The sequence below is a fragment of the Apteryx rowi genome, unplaced genomic scaffold (genome assembly GCF_003343035.1).
Source record: "Apteryx rowi isolate R43461 unplaced genomic scaffold, aptRow1 scaffold_88, whole genome shotgun sequence".
Classification (NCBI taxonomy): domain Eukaryota; kingdom Metazoa; phylum Chordata; class Aves; order Apterygiformes; family Apterygidae; genus Apteryx; species Apteryx rowi.
This window is the reverse complement of record NW_020451182.1, coordinates 354,484-372,510: the sequence shown is the minus strand read 5'-3', so window position 1 is coordinate 372,510 and position 18,027 is coordinate 354,484. Positions and strand designations below refer to the sequence as shown.

The 18,027-nt window shown below is 51.9% G+C and overlaps 1 protein-coding gene across 1 annotated transcript; it reads left to right on the top strand.

Moving 5' to 3' along the window:
• Positions 1-4,134: 4,134 nt before the first annotated feature.
• On the top strand, positions 4,135-17,813 carry LOC112977927 (acetyl-coenzyme A synthetase 2-like, mitochondrial). The gene is made up of 14 exons (XM_026090859.1): positions 4,135-4,447; positions 6,093-6,189; positions 7,541-7,740; positions 8,412-8,587; positions 10,019-10,171; positions 12,915-13,062; positions 13,610-13,747; positions 13,994-14,086; positions 14,519-14,631; positions 15,223-15,349; positions 16,025-16,152; positions 16,913-16,976; positions 17,305-17,426; positions 17,515-17,813. Exons 1-14 carry the CDS (start codon positions 4,135-4,137, stop codon positions 17,689-17,691), a joined length of 2,049 nt encoding a protein of 682 aa, XP_025946644.1. The 3' UTR covers positions 17,692-17,813.
• Positions 17,814-18,027: the final 214 nt, after the last annotated feature.

Sequence of the window (18,027 nt, the reverse complement as noted above, 5' to 3'; positions counted from 1 at the left end):
GGAATGGGGAGATATCATATGAGAAGAGATTAAAAATAAATAAAGGCTGAGAGGAGGTGTGACTCCTCTCTGCAAACAATCAAGGAGGGTATACCCTGAGGTGCACAAGAGATGACACAGCTAACAGCTCCCCTCACACAAGCCTGCAGGAGGCTTGCTGCAAGTAAGATTGATCAATGTTGCTTGTGACCACAGGAAATTAAAGAGTTAATAGCAAGAGGAGAGAGCAAGGTACAATATGGCCTGCAGCATGGCCCCATCTTAGCAAGGTCAGGGACCGCAGCTCTGAAGTACAGAACAGTGCCGGACAAAACCAGATGGTTACAAATACCTTTGGGCCAGGCACTAACAGGAGCATTTAACGGGAACAGCCTCCTCTGAAACAAATGGGGGAAAACAGCCTGACATCAGAGTTTGATCAGGACCTGGGCAGGATGCCTGTTGTAGGAGATGGCTTTATACCTGTGTCCAAGTTACAAGGTCTGAGAGTTGCTGTTCCTCAGTGGACCAGAAATGTCAACAACCTTTTCAGTAAAAAGTGGTAGAGAAAGCCTGGGTAACCCATCATACCCATTGAAGGGTCCCCTTTCTCTTCCGGGGGGTGAAAAGCAATCATGCAGAAAGCAACATCAGGCTGCTAAATCAGAAACCCCATTTCCTCATCCCCTTCCAAATTACCCTTAAGGTAATGAGTCCCAAATCAAACATCCTGCTGTTCTGTCTCTACCTGGTGGTGTCTCTGCCAGGTCTTGTGGCACTTGCTTAGCCCTCAGCAAATATCACCAACTTGTACATTACCATCAGCTCTGCTTCTCCAGGAACCAGTGATACTGGATTCCCTACAAATCTACGCCTGCAGCCCCTACAGCAAGCGTGTGCTGTCCATCCAGTGCTTTGACTGATCCATGGAGGAAATGGATCTGTTTCAGGTTCTGATCACAGTTCCCTCACTTGAGCTATGGGGACTCTGCTCTTTAGAAGTGCAAGTTTTTACAACAGCCCCTAATATTAGATGGTATGATGGCTGCCATGCATTGCCTCATCTCTCTGGGATCCTTGACTGTCAATATCCACCTCACAGATTCCCACAGACAGGAGTCCTATCTCTGAAGACAGGGCGGAATGGCTATGTGCATCTCCGTATCCTAGAGGGAAGAGGCGCTGTGATATATTTTGGCTACTGGGTAAACTGTCATTTCATTTACTTCATTTCCAGATTTAAAAGATTCTGGTCTTAGTGGTCAGGGGACACACTTCTGCCAGGGCTCTGACCAAACCCAGTTGTACCAGAGATGGTCAGGACTCCTCAGTGGAGCTAGTTCAGACTTATCCATTCCTTCCTCCTTAGAGATATTTTTCAAGCTTTATTAATACTCTCCCCATTTCTGCTGGTAGCATCACCATCTCTTCCAGGCAGTCAGAGTCCAGAGGAGACTCTGGCCATGAAAAGCAACAAGCAACACAAAAACTGTTCTGATTTCTGCGGGGCTCCAGTGTTTTCTTGTCTGGGTGATGGATAAGTCTGCTCCTTTCCTTCCCTCCCCTCATCCCCCTTCTCTGAAAGGGGAGAAGGGTGCACAGCTGAGGCTTGGCAGAGAATGAAAGAATGAAAAATCCTAGGAGGTGGATAGAAAATTTATTCATTTGAACTGTTCATTATAGGGAAAAGGAAGAAGCTCCAAAGTATCAGGCAAAGAGATCTCCTACAACAGAGCAGCAAAAGACCTAATGACTGTAATTACTTGTGCAGAGTAAGCAGCACTAATCACCTGAGGATTGAGCACACATGTGCACACACCAGTTGAGGGCAGGGAAGCCCAAGAGCCCAAGCAAACCCAAGAAGACAGCTAAGAATTTAAGATATCTCGTGATTTGGGGATGTTAGCAATACTCCTAATGAGGTAGCTCCAAGAGGAGCTAACAGGGTGGTGTGGTGCATTACTTCTCAATGGACAGCTAAAGAAGGAGCTGGGGTGGGGAGGGGAGAAAAACAGAGAGGGAGGTAGATGCCAGGTCTTAGCCAGGAAGGGGTCGATTTCAGTGAGCTCCAAAGCAGCACAGAGAGATCTACATCCTCCTTCCTACCCAGGTATGGAGAAGATGGGGCTTGGGTGCTGCTTTCCCTCCAGAGCTGATGATAAAGCTGAAGAGGGTGCAGTTGTGCCTGGTGCAGAAGCTGTGCATCATTGTGTACAACTGGTCAGAGAACAAACGATTTCAGCATCCAGAACAACTCTGGTGCTTTGGGTCACCTCATATCACACACACCCTAGCATTAGAGAGCTGGGCAGTCCTTTGGACAAACTTGCCAGCACTGCCAGGTAAGAGCAAGGTTACAGGCCCCAGCTGGCCTGATGGGGAGATGCTGCAGCCAGCTGGTGCAAGCGCAGGGAAGGTTGCTTAGAGGGAAGGGCAAAAAAAGGGATTTCCAGCAATGTGAGCTCTGATTTGAAAGTATGGGGATCTCATACTGAATTATGAGAGAAGAAGCTGAGATTTGCCTGTCCTGCTAAGGGTGTCTGGGGATGCTCTTATGGAAAAAACTGATGTCCAATAGGGGGAAAAGACTGAGGAAGAGCAGATGTGCCTAGGAAATGAGAGAGACTGCTTGCGGAAAGACAAGCTGCTTGAGCTTGGCTTTGTGGGGGTGCTGTAAACCTCCAGTACTGTGTTTCCCTGAGGGGCAGAGCCCTAGGATATCCCCGGGCAGCTCTGATATGAAATCAGATGCGTGGTCTGCGATGAGGGCACCTGCCTTCAAAAAGTGCCTCTCCCCAGTGTTGGTGTCCAACCTGTTCAGCAAACTTATCAGACCTACAGAGCACAAGTGGAGTCACGCTATGAAGAGCAAAGCAGAGGTGTATTAACCTGATCTGTTGTTGATCCCATTGGTGTGCCTGGCTGAGGTCAGCCCTGCTTGGAGGGGGAGGCTTATTCTGCTTTTCACTTGTGCCCCTGGGAAGGGAGGGGAACCTGGTCAATAAAGCTAAGAGAATCTCCAAGTTCTTTGCCTTAAAAACACTAGCTATGTAGAGCCTGAAGCAAAGGAAGGCAGAAGAAAGCTGTTCAAGGGGTGGGAGATCTTGGTGTAGGGAGATGTGCTGCAGTCTTTCATGCCAAGCCACCACTCCCTGCCCCACCAAGGCCTCATTTGGTGCTCCTCGTCCCTCCTGTGGTTACAGACTGGTCTGAAACGTTTGGAAGGAGACAGAGAGCCTGGGCCAGCTTATCGGAGGAAATGCATGTCCCCAGGAGGGGACAGCTCTGACAGCAGGGAGGCGAGACTTAGGGGGTGATATGGCAGGTGTTCCCTGCCAGAGGGATCAGTGCGCARGGACTACGCCTGAATCCTAGGAAGGAAAGGACCCTCTGTCATCCGAGTCCGGCGTGAAGGTGACCTTTGTTTTACAGGTACAGAAACCTCAGCCAGGCACACRAGGCAGTAATGACACCCCTTGGCGTTATGGGGAGGGAGCCAGCCTTGACGTCGCAGTCGCGGGGGACAGGAGGAGGCAGGCTGCCCAGGCGGCGGTGGTGGYGGGAGCCACTGGGGACGTCGCCGCCTCGCTGCGTGGGGGTGGGTGGCTGCGGCCAGGCGCGGGCATGGCCGGGCGCGGGCATGGCCAGGTGCGGGGCGCCCCAGGCATGGGGTGAAGCGGGGGGCCGGGTGCGGGGCCAGTGGGGCGCTGCGGGGAGCGGGGCCAGGGCTGGGGCCGACTGCGGCCCAGGTGGCCGGCGGGGCCGGGCCTGGGCGCCTCAGCTGCTGCGGGGAGCCTGGGCAGCAGCAGAGCCTGGCTCCAGTTCAAGAGAGGCCGTCAGAACTCAGATTAGCATGAAGGTTATTTTGAGTCAAATACTTCCACAACACACCCCTTTCCCCTCCCTTAAAAGGGACTGTATTTCCTTTGCCTGTGCTGGTGTGGGAGAGCGGAGGAGAGGGAGGCAGGCAGGGGCAGAAGGGGTGCCGGGGGCTCCCTGTGCAGCGGGTGTCTGCGTCTGACGGCTGGAGGGAGACGCAGCTAACTGTGATCGCGGCGCGTCTTGCCTGGGCTGGGCGCCCCGAACAGAAGAGAGGGCTCCAGGTATCCGTCTCCTCCCCGGACAGTGACACCCCTCCTTCTGTGCCGCAAGACCATGGCCTGGCTGCTGGCCAGGGCTCGCTGCCCCACGGCTCTTTCCCAGGCCTCCAGGTGCCCCCGAGGGTCGGCGACAGCCCGAGGCTGGAGCCGTGGGCCCCTGACGGCGTACATGCCTGAAGCCACTGCGTTCCCAGGGCCCAAGGACCACCAGGGCTTGTACAAGGTGTCGGTGGAGCAGGGGGACGCTTTCTGGGGAGTGCTGGGGAGGAGCCGGCTCACCTGGATCACTCCCTTCCACTGTGTCCAGGACTGCAGCCTGCGCGAGGGCCGGGCCGCCTGGTTCCTGGGAGGACAGCTCAACGTGGCCGGTAAGGAGCAAGGCCAGTCCCTCGGGAACCCCGTGCCTTTTGGGCCCGGCTGAGGCACCTCCCCGGGAGGGGGACTGTGGCTCGCTGAGCTTGGGAGCAGGGAAGGCAAGGAGCAGCTCCCTGTCCCCAGGCTGCCCCGTGGGAGGGGGCCTCTGCCTGCGGGAAGTGGCTGAGCACCACGATCCAGCAGCTGGCCTCTGGGGGAGGAGAGCAAAGCAGAGGGTGGGCTGTCCTGGGATGCCCTGTCTGCCCCTCACTGCGCAGGAGCCCTCCCTGTGATGTGCTTTAGCCCTGGGAGCAGATCTGAGCACAGAGGTCAAGGGCAGGAGTGGGAGGATCCCGGTAAGGTACAGTTGGCCCAGCTAGGACGGTTGTGTAGGGACATGACTGGTCATGAGGGTGGGACTGGGTCTCACTGGACTGGTTGCATCTGGACTGGTGTGAGCTGGGAGCCTTGCTGCTCTGCCAAGCAAAACCCCACTCAGCCTCCATGGGTCCCTTGCTCCGCTGTGCAGGACCACAGGCAACGGTGCCGAACCCATAGTGTTCAGCAGGCAGCGTTGTTTTGGTTTATTCCATATGTATCTGCAGAAAGCAAAATACAGGAGCAATGAGTAATACTGTAGGCCCTCATAGCCGTGTTTTCTTCTAAGCTTGGGTTGGGGGTGACTGCCTTAGGAGTCCTGCCATAGGAAAAAATAGGGGCTGATGGCACTGGGCTCAGTACATGAACCTGCTCACCCCACTGTTGATCCCAGAGCTCAAATCAAAAATAAGTCTCCCAGAAATCAGGTCTTAAGTAAAGTAATCCATTTGGGCAGAAGAGCAAAGTTATTTGCCTTTGGGTTTTGAGATCCTACTGTTCCCACTTCCAGGTTTGTTTGTTTATTTTTCTTCTGGAAAACTACAAATGTTCAGGAGAAAAGTTTTTTTTTTTATATATGTAAACTATGGCTCTTGCATCATCTCAACCTCAGGAGCAGACCAAAGGAAAACACTGAATGATACAAGGCTCCTGATGAAACTGCAGTTGCCAGCAATGCGAGGAAGTTTTCTTGGCAGAAGAATTACAACCAAAGTCTCAACCTCCCATGGCCCTACAAGCCCAGGGGATTCTGCAGTCATCATCCTGGCTCTGTTACATCTTGGACAGTGCAGCCTTCCTGAACAGATTTTCACTTGGTCCTAAATTTGTTATTTAGGAGCTGCTATTTCAGTGCTACTGAAAAAACTGCCACAGTCCGCTGTGGAGGAAATAGCAAGTCAGTGCTGCGGAGAGTGATGGTTGAGTTAATGTTTGCTAGGCCCTCTGAGGCCCACAGGGGGCAGTGGAGATGTGGCCTCCAAAGGGACTTTAGGCGGTTTGTGTACTGGACTGTGTTAGATTGCAAATAAGGCGGAGGCTGATAGTGAGGATTAGTGTATATTGGTGTCGTGAGGGATGTATCAGGCTCAGGATGGTGCTTGTTGACCTGCTGGCTGGTGTCAGCAAAGATGGGTTCCAGTGTAAGCAGAAGGCAAATGCCAAGCAAAATCCCACTCAGCCCTCAGTGTGATCTGAAAATGGGACTGCCAGTACTGGCTTTCTGGGAATTAAGAGGTACTGAGAGTTGCCCCAGCAATGACAGTGGATCTTCTCTTCCAGTGAATTGTCTGGACCGACATGTCCATGTAGCCCCAGATAAAGTGGCCTTAATTTGGGAGAAGGATGAACCAGGGGAGGAGGTACGGGTCACTTACAGGTTGGTACTTACCTCTGAGTGTGCATAAGAGACATATTGCAGCATGCACTAGGGCTGAACTGATCTGCTGATGTGTGTCATGTGAGGGATACAGCATCCCTCAGCATAGATAGATCAACAGCAGGTGGCTGTTGGCTTGCCTGAGCAGATCTGAGACTTCAGCCTACCCCCTGATTAATCCTCTGGCCCTGTGCGGTCCCTACCCTGTTGGGGAGGCAGACACAAACTTCTCCTGACAGCACTGCAATGCTTGTGGGTAAGACCCTGTGGGAAAGTCACATATGTGTGTTCCCAGCAGTGTTCCTAGTGCCTAAACTTGTAGGTAAATGCTCTGCAGGAGAGGCCAGATTCACAGCTGCAGGGAAGGCACTACTCTTTGCTGGAACCTCTGGTGACCATGGGTATTGGGAAATTAAGTGCTCATGCATATGTGGGCATTACTGCTGGGCCTGGATCTCTGCAGGGACTGCCTGTCCCACCCTGCAGACTGGTCTGGGACCTCCCACCTTCCTCCTCTGTTTACCCACTCTCTGAGTCTCCATGCAGATTCCACTTCAATCCCTCTGCACACAGAACAAGTCCTTTGTTTTCTCTAGCTCCAGGCCTCACATGACAAATGACCATTCTCCCCCCACCAATCTCTCCAGCTAATTTTGGAGAGACCTTCCATGAAACGAGTCACTGACAACCCAAGCTTTTGTTTCTGGGAGTGACACTCCTTCACTGAGAAAGCCATTGTTTTGCTCACCAGTTTGCTACAGCTGTCGTTCTCTCTTGTAGGGCACAAGCTCCAGAGGACTTGGCCTTCCCAGCTTTAACAAAGCACAATTTTATTTTATTTTATTTTTTATTTTTTTCCAGAGAGGAAGATACCTAACTGTTCGTGCATATCCTCTAGTGTTGCAGGGGAGAGAGTGTTGCTCCAGTTGTGTGGGCTAATGAGAAAAGTGCAGGCCCTAATGGGAAAAGTCAACAAGATAACTGAGGTGTTGTGAATTTGCTGAGCCACAGGAATCACCAGTGGCCATTGCTGGCCCTATGGCCTGCCTCTAGCACTGGGTAGTGATGTGCGGATCAGAGGAAGGCTCTGTACAGAGACAGAGGCCATTCTGATTTATTTTATTTCCATGAGTAATGGCCCATGTTAGCGACTGTCTCCTCCCTTCCTTCCCACTGACATGTTCACAGCTCTCCCATGAGCTTCCAGTGTAAGGGAAGATAAGGGTGCTTAGGGATGTAAGGTGTGTATCTGTGACTCTGAAAGGCTCTCAAGAGGAGGGAGGCACCCCACCATGCATGTGGGTAAGATCTGCAAGAAAGTTTCTAACTACGCCCTTGCTTCTTTGGGCAGGGAGCTGCTGGAGTTGACATGCCGCCTGGGAAACACCTTGAAACGGCAGGGAGTGAAACGGGGTGACAGGGTCATCATCTACATGCCCCCGTGCCCTCTGGCCGTGGCCAGCATGCTAGCCTGTGCCCGGATAGGGGCTGTGCATGCTGTGGTATTTGCTGGGTTCAGTGCAGAGTCCCTGGCAGACAGGATCCAGGATGGTAAGAGCCAGTAGGTAAAAGGGGCATGTCCCATGTATCCCTTCGGGGACTGCTGGGCACTACTGAGCTTGCTGGTTCAGTAGCTGGGGAGCTCAGGGCATGATGACTATGCCTGTAGCCTCCTGCAGTCAAGACTACCAGTGGCAAACTTCTCAAGCCATGACACCTGAGCAGAGCCCAACCGAGGTGTAGGCTTGGTATAGATTGTGCTTCTGGATGAGACTCCCTGGGCTAAGTGAGGATGTCCTGCCATGATATATGGCCGTGGAGCAGGGATTGGTACCCCACGAAGTGGCATGGGTTCACTAAATATCTTTTAGCCCATGGGACTTTGCCTAGCTGCAATGAACTAGCATAAGCCCTTCTGAGCAGCAGTGGCCTGCCAAGCCTTCCTGGGATAAGGGAGGGGTGGGCTGGTTCTTTCCCTCATCAAAGGGAGTGAGGGGCTGGGATATAGCTTCTCCTCTGTGGGGGCACAACACAGCCAGGAATGAATGGGAAACAAAGATAAAAAGCCACTGTTTTTGTTAAACAGAGGATATGAGTATCAGGGGCTGGGAGATGGAGTGAGAGGAGCAGGGTGGGAAATGCTGGGTACATGGTAGAGCCAGACTGGTGTGTGACAGGTGGTGAGGGGCAGAGCTGTTTACATGGCTCTTCTTTTTCTGCAGCCCAGTCAGAGACAGTGATCACAGTGAACCAGGGGCTCAGAGGTGGCAAGGTCATTGAGCTAAAGAAGATGGTGGATGAGGCTGTGAAGCAATGCCCAGGAGTGAAACGTGTTCTGGTTTCAATGAGGACTGACAACAAGGTTCCCATGACAGCCTTGGATGTGCCGCTGGAGGAGGTGAGAGGCTGCCCAAAGCTACTCCACTTCTCCTGGGTAGTGCACTCTGGGAGCAGGGACAGAATGGGAAGGGTGGGTCCTGGCTGGCCCCAGCAGCTCTGCTGGCATTGACACAAGAGGGGAATGGTGTCCTACTGCAGCAGTGAGAGCTAGAGCTGCATGTGAGTCCAGGACAGTCCCAGGAGCACTCAGGAGAGGTAACTTGTCGATCTTCCCACAGCCATCCCTCTACTGTCATGGGCAGGCAGCACAAATGAGAGCCTGTGACAGTGTGGATTAGGGGCTAAGAACACCCCAGCCCCATGCTGATGCACTTGCTGTGAGCCCAGCCCTAGTGTCCCACAGAGGTCAAACACAGCTCTGCCCATGTACCTGGCACTCTCTGCGAGTGCAGCTGGCAGCTTGTGCCCAGGTGAGCAGATTGGGAGGTTGTGTGCCTGTTGTTCACAGCAGAAGTGATGTCCAGGCTGCCAGGATGGAGTACTGACTCTTTCTGGAGAGGTGAGACCCTGTCATGCATTTCTCTTGGCTCCCTGGAACTGAACAGAGTTCTCACTGTCTGTGCTCATCATGTCTAAAATCAATTACTGTTAGAAAGGCTTCCTGGAAGACTTATGTGCTGGTCCAAGAAGTGACTGTGTAAAAATAGCTGTCTCTTACTCAGGACATCTGCTCTGAGGAGAGTGTTTTGCCAGCTCAGCAAGGCAAAAGAGAGTTCAAACTCATGAGCAGGGGGAGAGAATGTACAAAAGCGGAGGAGGTCCATACAATGGGAGTAGGGTGGTAGAGGTGGTCAGAGGAAGACTTGGAAGGGAGGTGGGCAAGGCCTGTGGGACAAGAAGTCCTGATCAGTTGATGAAAGGAAGCCAGTGAAGGAATCTTATGATGGACAAATTGCACGGTTACAGGCAGCAACATCTGACATCTACTGGATGGGGAGAAATGGGGGATCCAGTGGTTAAAGTGAGAGTTAATCAAGGTGTGAGCTTAACTTTCATCTGGGGACAGATCTGAGAGATGCAGTGAAGAAGAAATTGCAACACACAGGAGCAGGCATGAGAGGAGGCAGCTGAGCTGGGGCTGTTGTGAGCTGGGGCCTGGGCTGGCTGGTGGAGTAAACATGTTGTGCACACATGTTTCTGAGGTGGGTTCTCCTGCCACTTCCAGCCAGGCCAGAACAAGGAGGTGTTTTTGGGATGTAAGCAGCACTGTGCAGAAGCCAAGTCTGTCATTGTGTTGCTCAGTGCTGTCACCCTGCCAGACCTGACTTTGTGGGCTCAGTCAGTGTCGACTATCAGAGGAGTGAGCCAAAGCATGCCTGTATGAAGTGCACTGTAGTGCATTGCTGACTCCAGCAAATGATTAATGAACCAAGCAGGTGTATGGACAACACAGGGAAACCTGAGAGACTCTGAATGCTCTCTGTTGCAGGAAATGATAAAAGAGGATGCGTGTTGTGAGCCTGTCGCTATGGACAGCGAAGACATGTTGTTCCTTCTCTATACGTCAGGCAGTACTGGAAAACCCAAGGGCCTGGTACATTCCCAAGCTGGTTACTTGCTCTATGCTGCTCTCACACATAAGGTAATGAATCCCAGACATATAGTACTCATGAGCTAGTAGTTCATAGGCAGCGCAGCAAATAGACCTGCCATCTTGTTGTGTGAAGAGCACACCTTCATCCAGAGCAAAATCTCTGGGAGCCCTAGTGGAGTGCATCTCCATCCAGGTAGTGGGGGAGAGCAACATGTGCTCTGGAATAGGGATTCTTAAACACATACCCCTCCAAGCTACATTCTTGGCTTTTGTTCTTTCTTTCCCTGCCCTGTCCTATGCTGAGTCACTGGCTGGGTTGCTCAGCCTTGCTAGAGAAATTTTATTTTGCTGGGTGATGAGGAAGCAGCCAATTTGCTCTTGAAACTCCAGACTTTCTCCCCTAAGCCTAACAATCCCAGCTCAGGTGGGAGATCAAAGGTAGCATTTCTGGGAGAGGCAAATCTGGGGATAGCTGTAAAAACTGAAGAGTGCCCTAAAGACAAAGAGTCCATACCTGAACAGTGTGGATGATTTTTAAGAAGAGGGAAGCCTCTAATCCCTATGGCAGTATCCCCAAAGCAAACCTTAACTGAGCTGGTTAAAAGGGCACTGAGTGCAGTATGAAGCAGCACTTGGCTTCAGGAGTCCCTCCAAGTGGTTGGGGAAGGGATCTTTTCTAAAACATTAAATGGAGTCCCTTGGAAGAGGGAGTTCTCCAAACAGTCCCTTTACTTTGGGTCTGGCTCTCCCTCTACATGGCTGAAGTTTCAGTCATGTTTCAGACCTCACACCCTGTGGGACAGCGAACTCAATGCTGGCTGGGTCCTGTCTGTCAGTCATGAATGCTGGAGGCCAGACCTTGTGGGGCGTATGCAGTGGGAGGAGGCAGGAGATGTGTGGAAGCCATTGGCTTTGCTGTGAGCTAAACTATTTGTACAGCTATACTCAGCATGATGCTTAACCCTCTTGAGTCCCCTATTGTCGTGCAGTTGTCCTGCTATCATCAGCATAGCATGAAATGCTTGGTTTGGGAACCCCAAGGCATCAGAGCTGGTTTGTGAGAGGTTGGGGACTTCTCTCCTGGGATGGAAATACAGGGAGCAAGCAGCATATGGCTGTGTTAGCATCCAGGTGCTCTGGAAACCATGACACAGGGTTGGCATTAATTACTGCTAACTTCCCTCAGCTGGATGTGACAGACTGCTGCTGCCATAATTCACTGCTGAGTTAAAGAGAGACAGACCAAGCAGGGAAAGTTTCCATTACAAACACCCTGGAGCACTTGAGGCCCTGGCCAGCTCTCCCTTGCAAAGAACTGGCAGCCTGCACGCAGGGAGCAGTAATAAGAGACGCGAAGGTCTGAAATAGCAGATTCCAGAGCAAAAGGCGAGAAACAATGCGCTAGTAGGAGTCGGGCCCCTGGGAATTTTCCTGGCATTGAGCAAAGGAAATGAAGGAAAGTACTTGAGGAAAGTAGACATGCTGCTGCCAGTCTGACAGCTGTAAATCCTGCCCTGCATAGAACAGACTTCATTTCCCAATACTGCAGCCTTAGAGCCAGGGGTCTTCTGAGGAAGACATGGGGCAGTGGAAATAAGAGCATGTTCTGCTCTCTGCTGGGGTCACCCAGTTGAGGCAGAGAGGTGTCAGCTCCAGAGGGCAGCTGGGGTGGCTCTGGGCTGAGGGAGGGATCTAGCTTCTCATAAAATGGATCTTCACATAAAATGGGAGCAGCAGCACTTGAGTTGCACATAGCAGGTGAGGTGGAAAGAGCCTGCTTAGTCATATAGTCCAGGGACAGTCTGAGGGATGGACAAGAGGTCAGAGCTGCTCATTCCAGCAGGGAAGGTGAGAGATAGAGGCACAGGGAATGCCAGGGATCTGTCTCAGGGGTTCCTCAGTGGCAATTAGGAACGGCCCTTGTCAGGTTAACTTAACAGCTGTTCATTCTCATTGACTGTACTCTGTTGTGTTACTTTGGGGAAGGGAAGGAAGGAATCCCCAACACCTATTTACCCCTTATTATTTACAGTGCCACAATCGCTTCCTTGAACTGAGCAGCTCCACTGACCACTGTAGGTCCTTTGTAATTTCTCTTTCATGACATCCTGCCTGGGGAGAGCAGAGCTTCCCAGAGCACCGTGCTCAAGGGGTTTGTACTGCTGGCTGTGTAAGGGCACTATGGCATGGTCTGTCCAACAGGTAGCTGTTTGCTGCCTCAGTGCTCCTCTGCTGAGCTCTCTGATGAGTTCAGGGTTTTCCTGAGTGGTTACAGTGGGTTTGGAGTCCAGCAGTGTCTGGGGGTGGCTCATGGGCATCCTCCACTACCTTGCCCTTGCCTACAATTCCTTTCCTTCCATGTGGTCATGTGGGTACAGAGGGACCCTCCTCACCAACAGTTCTCCAGTTTTCATGCTATAAGAGTACTTGAGTTAGCTTTGTCTGGACACCAGAGGAAGGAAGGAAATACTGTAGCTCTCCGGGGAAAAGAGCAGATTTGCCTGGGGCTTTTAAAAAGTGTGTTTCTCTTCTCTTGCACATTCATAAAGCACCTGAATTGCTTTTTTTTTTTTTTTTTTTTTTTTAACCCCTTTGGATAACATTTTAAAAAAACTCTCTGCAGGGACAAGGTGCCACTGCTGGGGGTGGTGGGAAGGTGGGAAGGCAGAGGGATGCAGTGAGCAATAGCACTAGAGCTGGGAGGGTACACTGATCTTAGTTGTCCCCCTTGGCAGGAGGGAAGGGCCTGCATCCAGGCTATACCACTCACTGTCTGTCCTCCCTTATTCAGTATGTGTTCGACTACCAAGATGGGGACATCTTTGGTTGCATGGCAGACATTGGCTGGATCACTGGGCACAGCTATGTGGTCTACGGCCCCCTCTGCAATGGTGGCACTACAGTCCTTTTTGAGAGCACTCCTGTCCATCCCAACCCTGGTGAGTGAGAAGGCAACTTGTGGGAGCAAGGAAATGCAACAGCACCTTGCAAAAACTGCAGGAGGCAAGGAGCTGACTGCTTTAATGCCAAGTGAGGTTTTGTGTCTGTGCCATGCAGAATGGCATGAGAAGGGAAGGCCTGGATGCCACTTCACAGGGATCACTGGTTCTGCTGCCGTGAGAGCGATGGGAGTCTGGTAGTAGAACAGCTTAGTGGAGACTACAGACTGTGCCCTGTGGAGAGGGAGTAGGCAGAGCTGCTAGAGGAAGAGTCTCTCTTTTGTTAGGAAGTCATTGTTGTTTCTCCATGGATGATGCAGTTTCTCCCTGTTCCTCCCTGCAGCAGGGAGAGCTGTGAAGCTAGGTCATGTGGAAGGAAAGAGGCTACTGCTCCTCTTGAACTGCTTCAGTCCTGCCCTGGGGAGGTTAGCTTGGCTCCAGGTCCACGTACTGCTAGAGAGCCCTTGCCGTCACCTCCTCTCCCACTATCTTGGGCTCAGGCTGGAGGAACCTGTGCAGGTGCTTACTGACCCTGTTTCCATTCCAGGACGCTACTGGGAAACAGTAGAGAGGTTAAAAATTAATCAGTTCTATGGGGCACCCACTGCCATCCGCCTGCTCCTGAGATATGGTGATGAATGGGTGAAGAAATATGACCGCTCTTCTCTCAAGGTTCTTGGCTCAGGTAAGCACTGGTGGCATGGGCTGGATCAGCAAATTCTTGGGCTGGACCTGGACATCAGGTTGTGCTGCTCTCAGAGAGTAAAACAGCCAGGAGAGGGCCTCTCCCCATGTCCTCTCCCTCTGCCAAGTGCAGCAGAAAATGGGAGGAGGCCATTATAGCAGTAGTAGTTTGTTGCAAGGGTGACTCTGCCTTGCTTTAGTTTTGACCTGGCCTTTCAGCTCTGTCCATCTGCCTTTCCCCTTGCAGTGGGGGAACCTATCAACAAGGAGGCATGGGAGTGGTACTTCCGCGTGGTTGGCGAGGCACGGTGCCCGATAGTGGACACATGGTGGCAAACTGGTAAGATGCATAAGACCCTTTGTTCCAGGCATGGCCAGCTTCTCTTCTTTCAAGCTTTAGGAGTAAACTGCTGTTTTGTTGGCCAAGAGGGAATAGTTGTTACTGACACACTTGTATGAGCAATTCCATAAGACAAAAGGCCATGGGCATCAAAATGTGATAGAGACAAATGGTCTTTAAAACTAACCCAGCTAAACATGGGGAAGTGGATTGTAGGGAGCAGATCGCTGCTGAAGTAAATAAGCAGGATTGTCCTCCTACAAAGAGCCTTTCTCAGCTCTCTAGCAAAATGGCTTTGTCTCTGGCAAGCCCAGGCCCAGCATGCAGTCCAGCAAAGTGCAGTGACGTTCAAGGTGAAGGCTGATGTCTCAGTAGTATTACCTGGCTTTCTTCTCTCCCTAGCTTTCAGCATTACATTCTTGTTTATTTCAGAAACGGGAGGCATCTGTATCTCACCCCGTCCTTCTAATCCTGGAGACGAGATCCTTCCAGGCATGGCCATGAGACCCTTTTTTGGGATCAGCCCCTGCCTCCTGGATGATAAGGTACCTTAATAACCTGCAGCTCAGACACTGGCCCACTTTCCCACACTCACTTGTAGCCTGTGCTGGCTCAAGGGAGTGGTAATCTACAGGCGTGTCTTTCCTTCTCGCCTGTTAGCCAGCAACCTTCTTTACTGGAATGGGATTAACGATGCTGGTAGCAACATCTTCCAACTGGTGCAGAAATCGCTTTTTTCTAGGCTGTTCTGTCCTGAAATGACACACTCTGCTAAGGCTCCCTGGCCCAGCTGTCCAGCTCCTCTGCACTGTGCTACATTTAACTGTGCCAGCAGCACTGGTTAAAACAAGTTACTGGTACTCAAAGAAAGAAAGAGGAGTCAAGGCCCTACTGAGATAGCTGGGCTTCTAGCTGGAGGGGCTGTGCATCCCAGTATAGTAGGCAGCTGCCTGCAGAGCTTTACTGGGAGAGACAGGGCCTGCCCCCTTGGAGCTGGGTACATAGGACTCTCCTCACTGTTTCCCTGGCACTTCTGGCAGGGGGTTGTTGCAAGGCATAATGGTAGAAGTAAGGCAATAACTGAACATCCCAATTATCCTCAGACATGGTTATTAAAAAGGCTAACTATTTTACAGGGAAATGTCCTTCTGGAAAACAATATCTCTGGAGCCCTCTGCATCTCACAGGCCTGGCCAGGTATGGCACGAACCATTTACAATGATCACAAGAGATTTCTGGAAACCTACCTGACTCCTTATCCAGGTAAGGAAAATGAGAGGCAGGTCACTGAGGGGGTGCTGGTCTTCTGCCCAGGGGCAGAACTCGGGAGAGCTGGCCTTGCTGCTTTATTCTTCCACAGACTTTCAGCAGTGCTGAGGCTCTTCATCTCACCATGCCTCAGGTCCAGTACTACCATGGGAATGGGCCTTTCTAACCCACCTTCCACACTGGGACACATGCTTTTTTAGGACAGTGGATTTCTCCTTCTGCCCCCAGAAACCCCTGAGCAAGGCAGAAGCCTCTGGGTGCTTCTGTCTTGTAAATCCTGTAGGCTCCTGCCACCCATCCTGAGGCATTGAGCAAGCCCAAGAGTATGGGTGTCCTAACACGAAGGCAAGGGGAGAAGTAGCAGGACCACAGGGGGCTGTACTAGGGCAAAAGGCCTGAGGCTCACACTGATGAGGGTCTGGCATCAGCCAACAGAATTAGGAATTCCCAACAGAATTAAGGGAAGGCCCTGATGATGCAGCAGGTACCAACTGAGGTGAAACACTAGCAAGGGAGGTAGGCACCTTCACACTGAGTGTTTGAGAGGAAGGAGCAGAGTGCACATGGGGGAGAAGGGGGTCTGCTATGTCCCAGAAATCGGCAAGAGAAGGAAGTGGGGGATTGCTCATGCTCAGTGCAACAAATGACTGATGGCTCTGGCCACTGCAGGGTTTTTCTTCACTGGAGATGGTGTTTATCGTACCAATGAGGGCTATTACCAGCTGACAGGACGGCTGGATGACATCATCAACATCAGTGGGCACCGGCTGGGCACTGCAGAGGTGGAGGATGTTGTGGTAAGAGGTGTAGGTAGGAGGTAAAGCCATCTGAGGGGGCAGTGATATAGCGTTGGTGGCACTCAAGAGAAGCCCCTTTGAAATACCAGGCCAAAAACATTCTGTTGCTTTAGTGGCAGGAGCAGGGTGGATCACTGCCTGCCTGTGGGAACAGCTTCCCTCCCTTTCTGGCTCTGCTCCTGACTTCCATCACCTGGACTCATCCCTCTGTGTACCACGGGCCTGATGCTACTGCCACCACCTTAGCAAGGTTTAGGCTTTTCCTTCTGCTTAGGGAGGTCCCCTGGTATCTACACCATGGCTGTGCTATGCCCAACACTAAACTCCCCCTTCCTCTGCCAGGTCCAATTGGTTTAGTGCAGAGGTCAAGACATTCAACTCAGCAGGTTCCATGCATCTCCCTGGCCTCTGCAGTAAGGGAGGGACAGAGCCTAATAAGGTTCATGCTGTAAGCAGGTGAATCCCAACGTGGCAGCCAAGCAGGCACTTCAGTGGCATGCCCTTCCCCATCCTTGTGATACCAGGGTGCATCTATGAGCTAGTAAAGGTTACAAGACTTGCTAGAGCAGCCTGGAGGCACAAAGCAGGGTCTAGAAAGCACAAGCTTAAAGAGGTCAGAGATGGGGACTGGAGCAGGAAGGGAAAAGGGCAGAGGCCGTCTGAGGCCCTTCACTGTCTCTCCGCATAACTGCTGCAGTTCCTGAGCAGCAGCTAGCCTGCCGAGAGTGCCGAACTGAGCCACAGCCCTGTTCTGTTCCAGAATCACCACGTGGCCGTGGCAGAGTCTGCTGTGATCGGCTATCCACATGAGATCAAGGGAGAAGGTGAGGCACTTGCTTTCTTGCTCCTGAAATCCCTCTCCCCTGGCTTATGTCCTGCAGTGGCAAGTGGCACTGTCACACTCACCCCCATGGTACAGCACGTTACTAGGGGGTCACAGCAGTCAACCTACACGCGAGACCAGTTCTGCTTTGCATAAGGCAGAAGCAACAAGGCAGCAGCACTGTGGCCAAAAGCACTTATAGCTGAGACTGCAAAGCATTCCCTGAGGCTAACCAGCAGAGAGACACCTCTCCTGGCACTAGGCCCACGTAGCTTCGCAGGAACACACACTGTGTGTGGCAGTCAGTAATGCGGTGGTCCTTCTGCCAGGAGCCTATGTATTTGTTGTGCTCAAGAAGGATAGTGGCTACACACAGAAGACTCTTACTGCTGAGCTACGAGAGCTGATCTCAAAGAAGATTGCTAAGTATGCAGCTCCAGAGTACGTTCAGGTAACAACTACAGGTTTGTCCAACACCTACCCCTGCAGCCTGGCCAACCTCTTTCCCTTAGCCTTAGCTCTGCTGTTTCCTGTCGCAGGTCACACACAGGCTGCCCAAGACACGCTCTGGGAAGATTATGCGTCGGGTGCTAAGGAAGATTGTGGAGGACAAGGCCAGTGAACTTGGGGACCTAACTACCCTAGATGACCATGAAGCTGTGCAGCAGATCATAGAGGGACGCAAGCGCCTAGTGGAGGGGCAGAGGAGCCGCTAGCTTGGCTCTCCCTGCAACCACCTGCTCTCCCTTCACTGTAAAATCGGGGCCAGGCCCAGAAATGTCACTGGGCTACTGGTGCTCAGTAAGTGACACAGAGACTGAATCTCCACTGCAGAGCCTCAAACTAAACTCTCCATAACAGAGACCCTCAAAACCTTTGCCTCTGCATGCACATACAAGATAGGAGAGATTTTGATGCAACGTAGACAGATGTTTCCTCCCCCAAAAAGCAGAGGGCCAAAAGCCCTCCTTGAGGCTCCTTGTGCCTTGCAGTAGCTGTGGAGTGAGGAACAGGGCAGGATGCTGTGCCCAGCCCTGGATATGTATATTACT

Excerpts from the sequence above, each read along its gene's own strand:
- LOC112977927 (XM_026090859.1), top strand. The coding sequence starts at position 4,135 with ATGGCCTGGCTGCTGGCCAGGGCTCGCTGCCCCACGGCTCTTTCCCAG. Across the intron at positions 6,190-7,540 it reads GAGGTACGGGTCACTTACAG|GGAGCTGCTGGAGTTGACAT; the intron begins GTTGGTACTTAC and ends TTCTTTGGGCAG. Across the intron at positions 10,172-12,914 it reads ATGCTGCTCTCACACATAAG|TATGTGTTCGACTACCAAGA; the intron begins GTAATGAATCCC and ends TCCCTTATTCAG.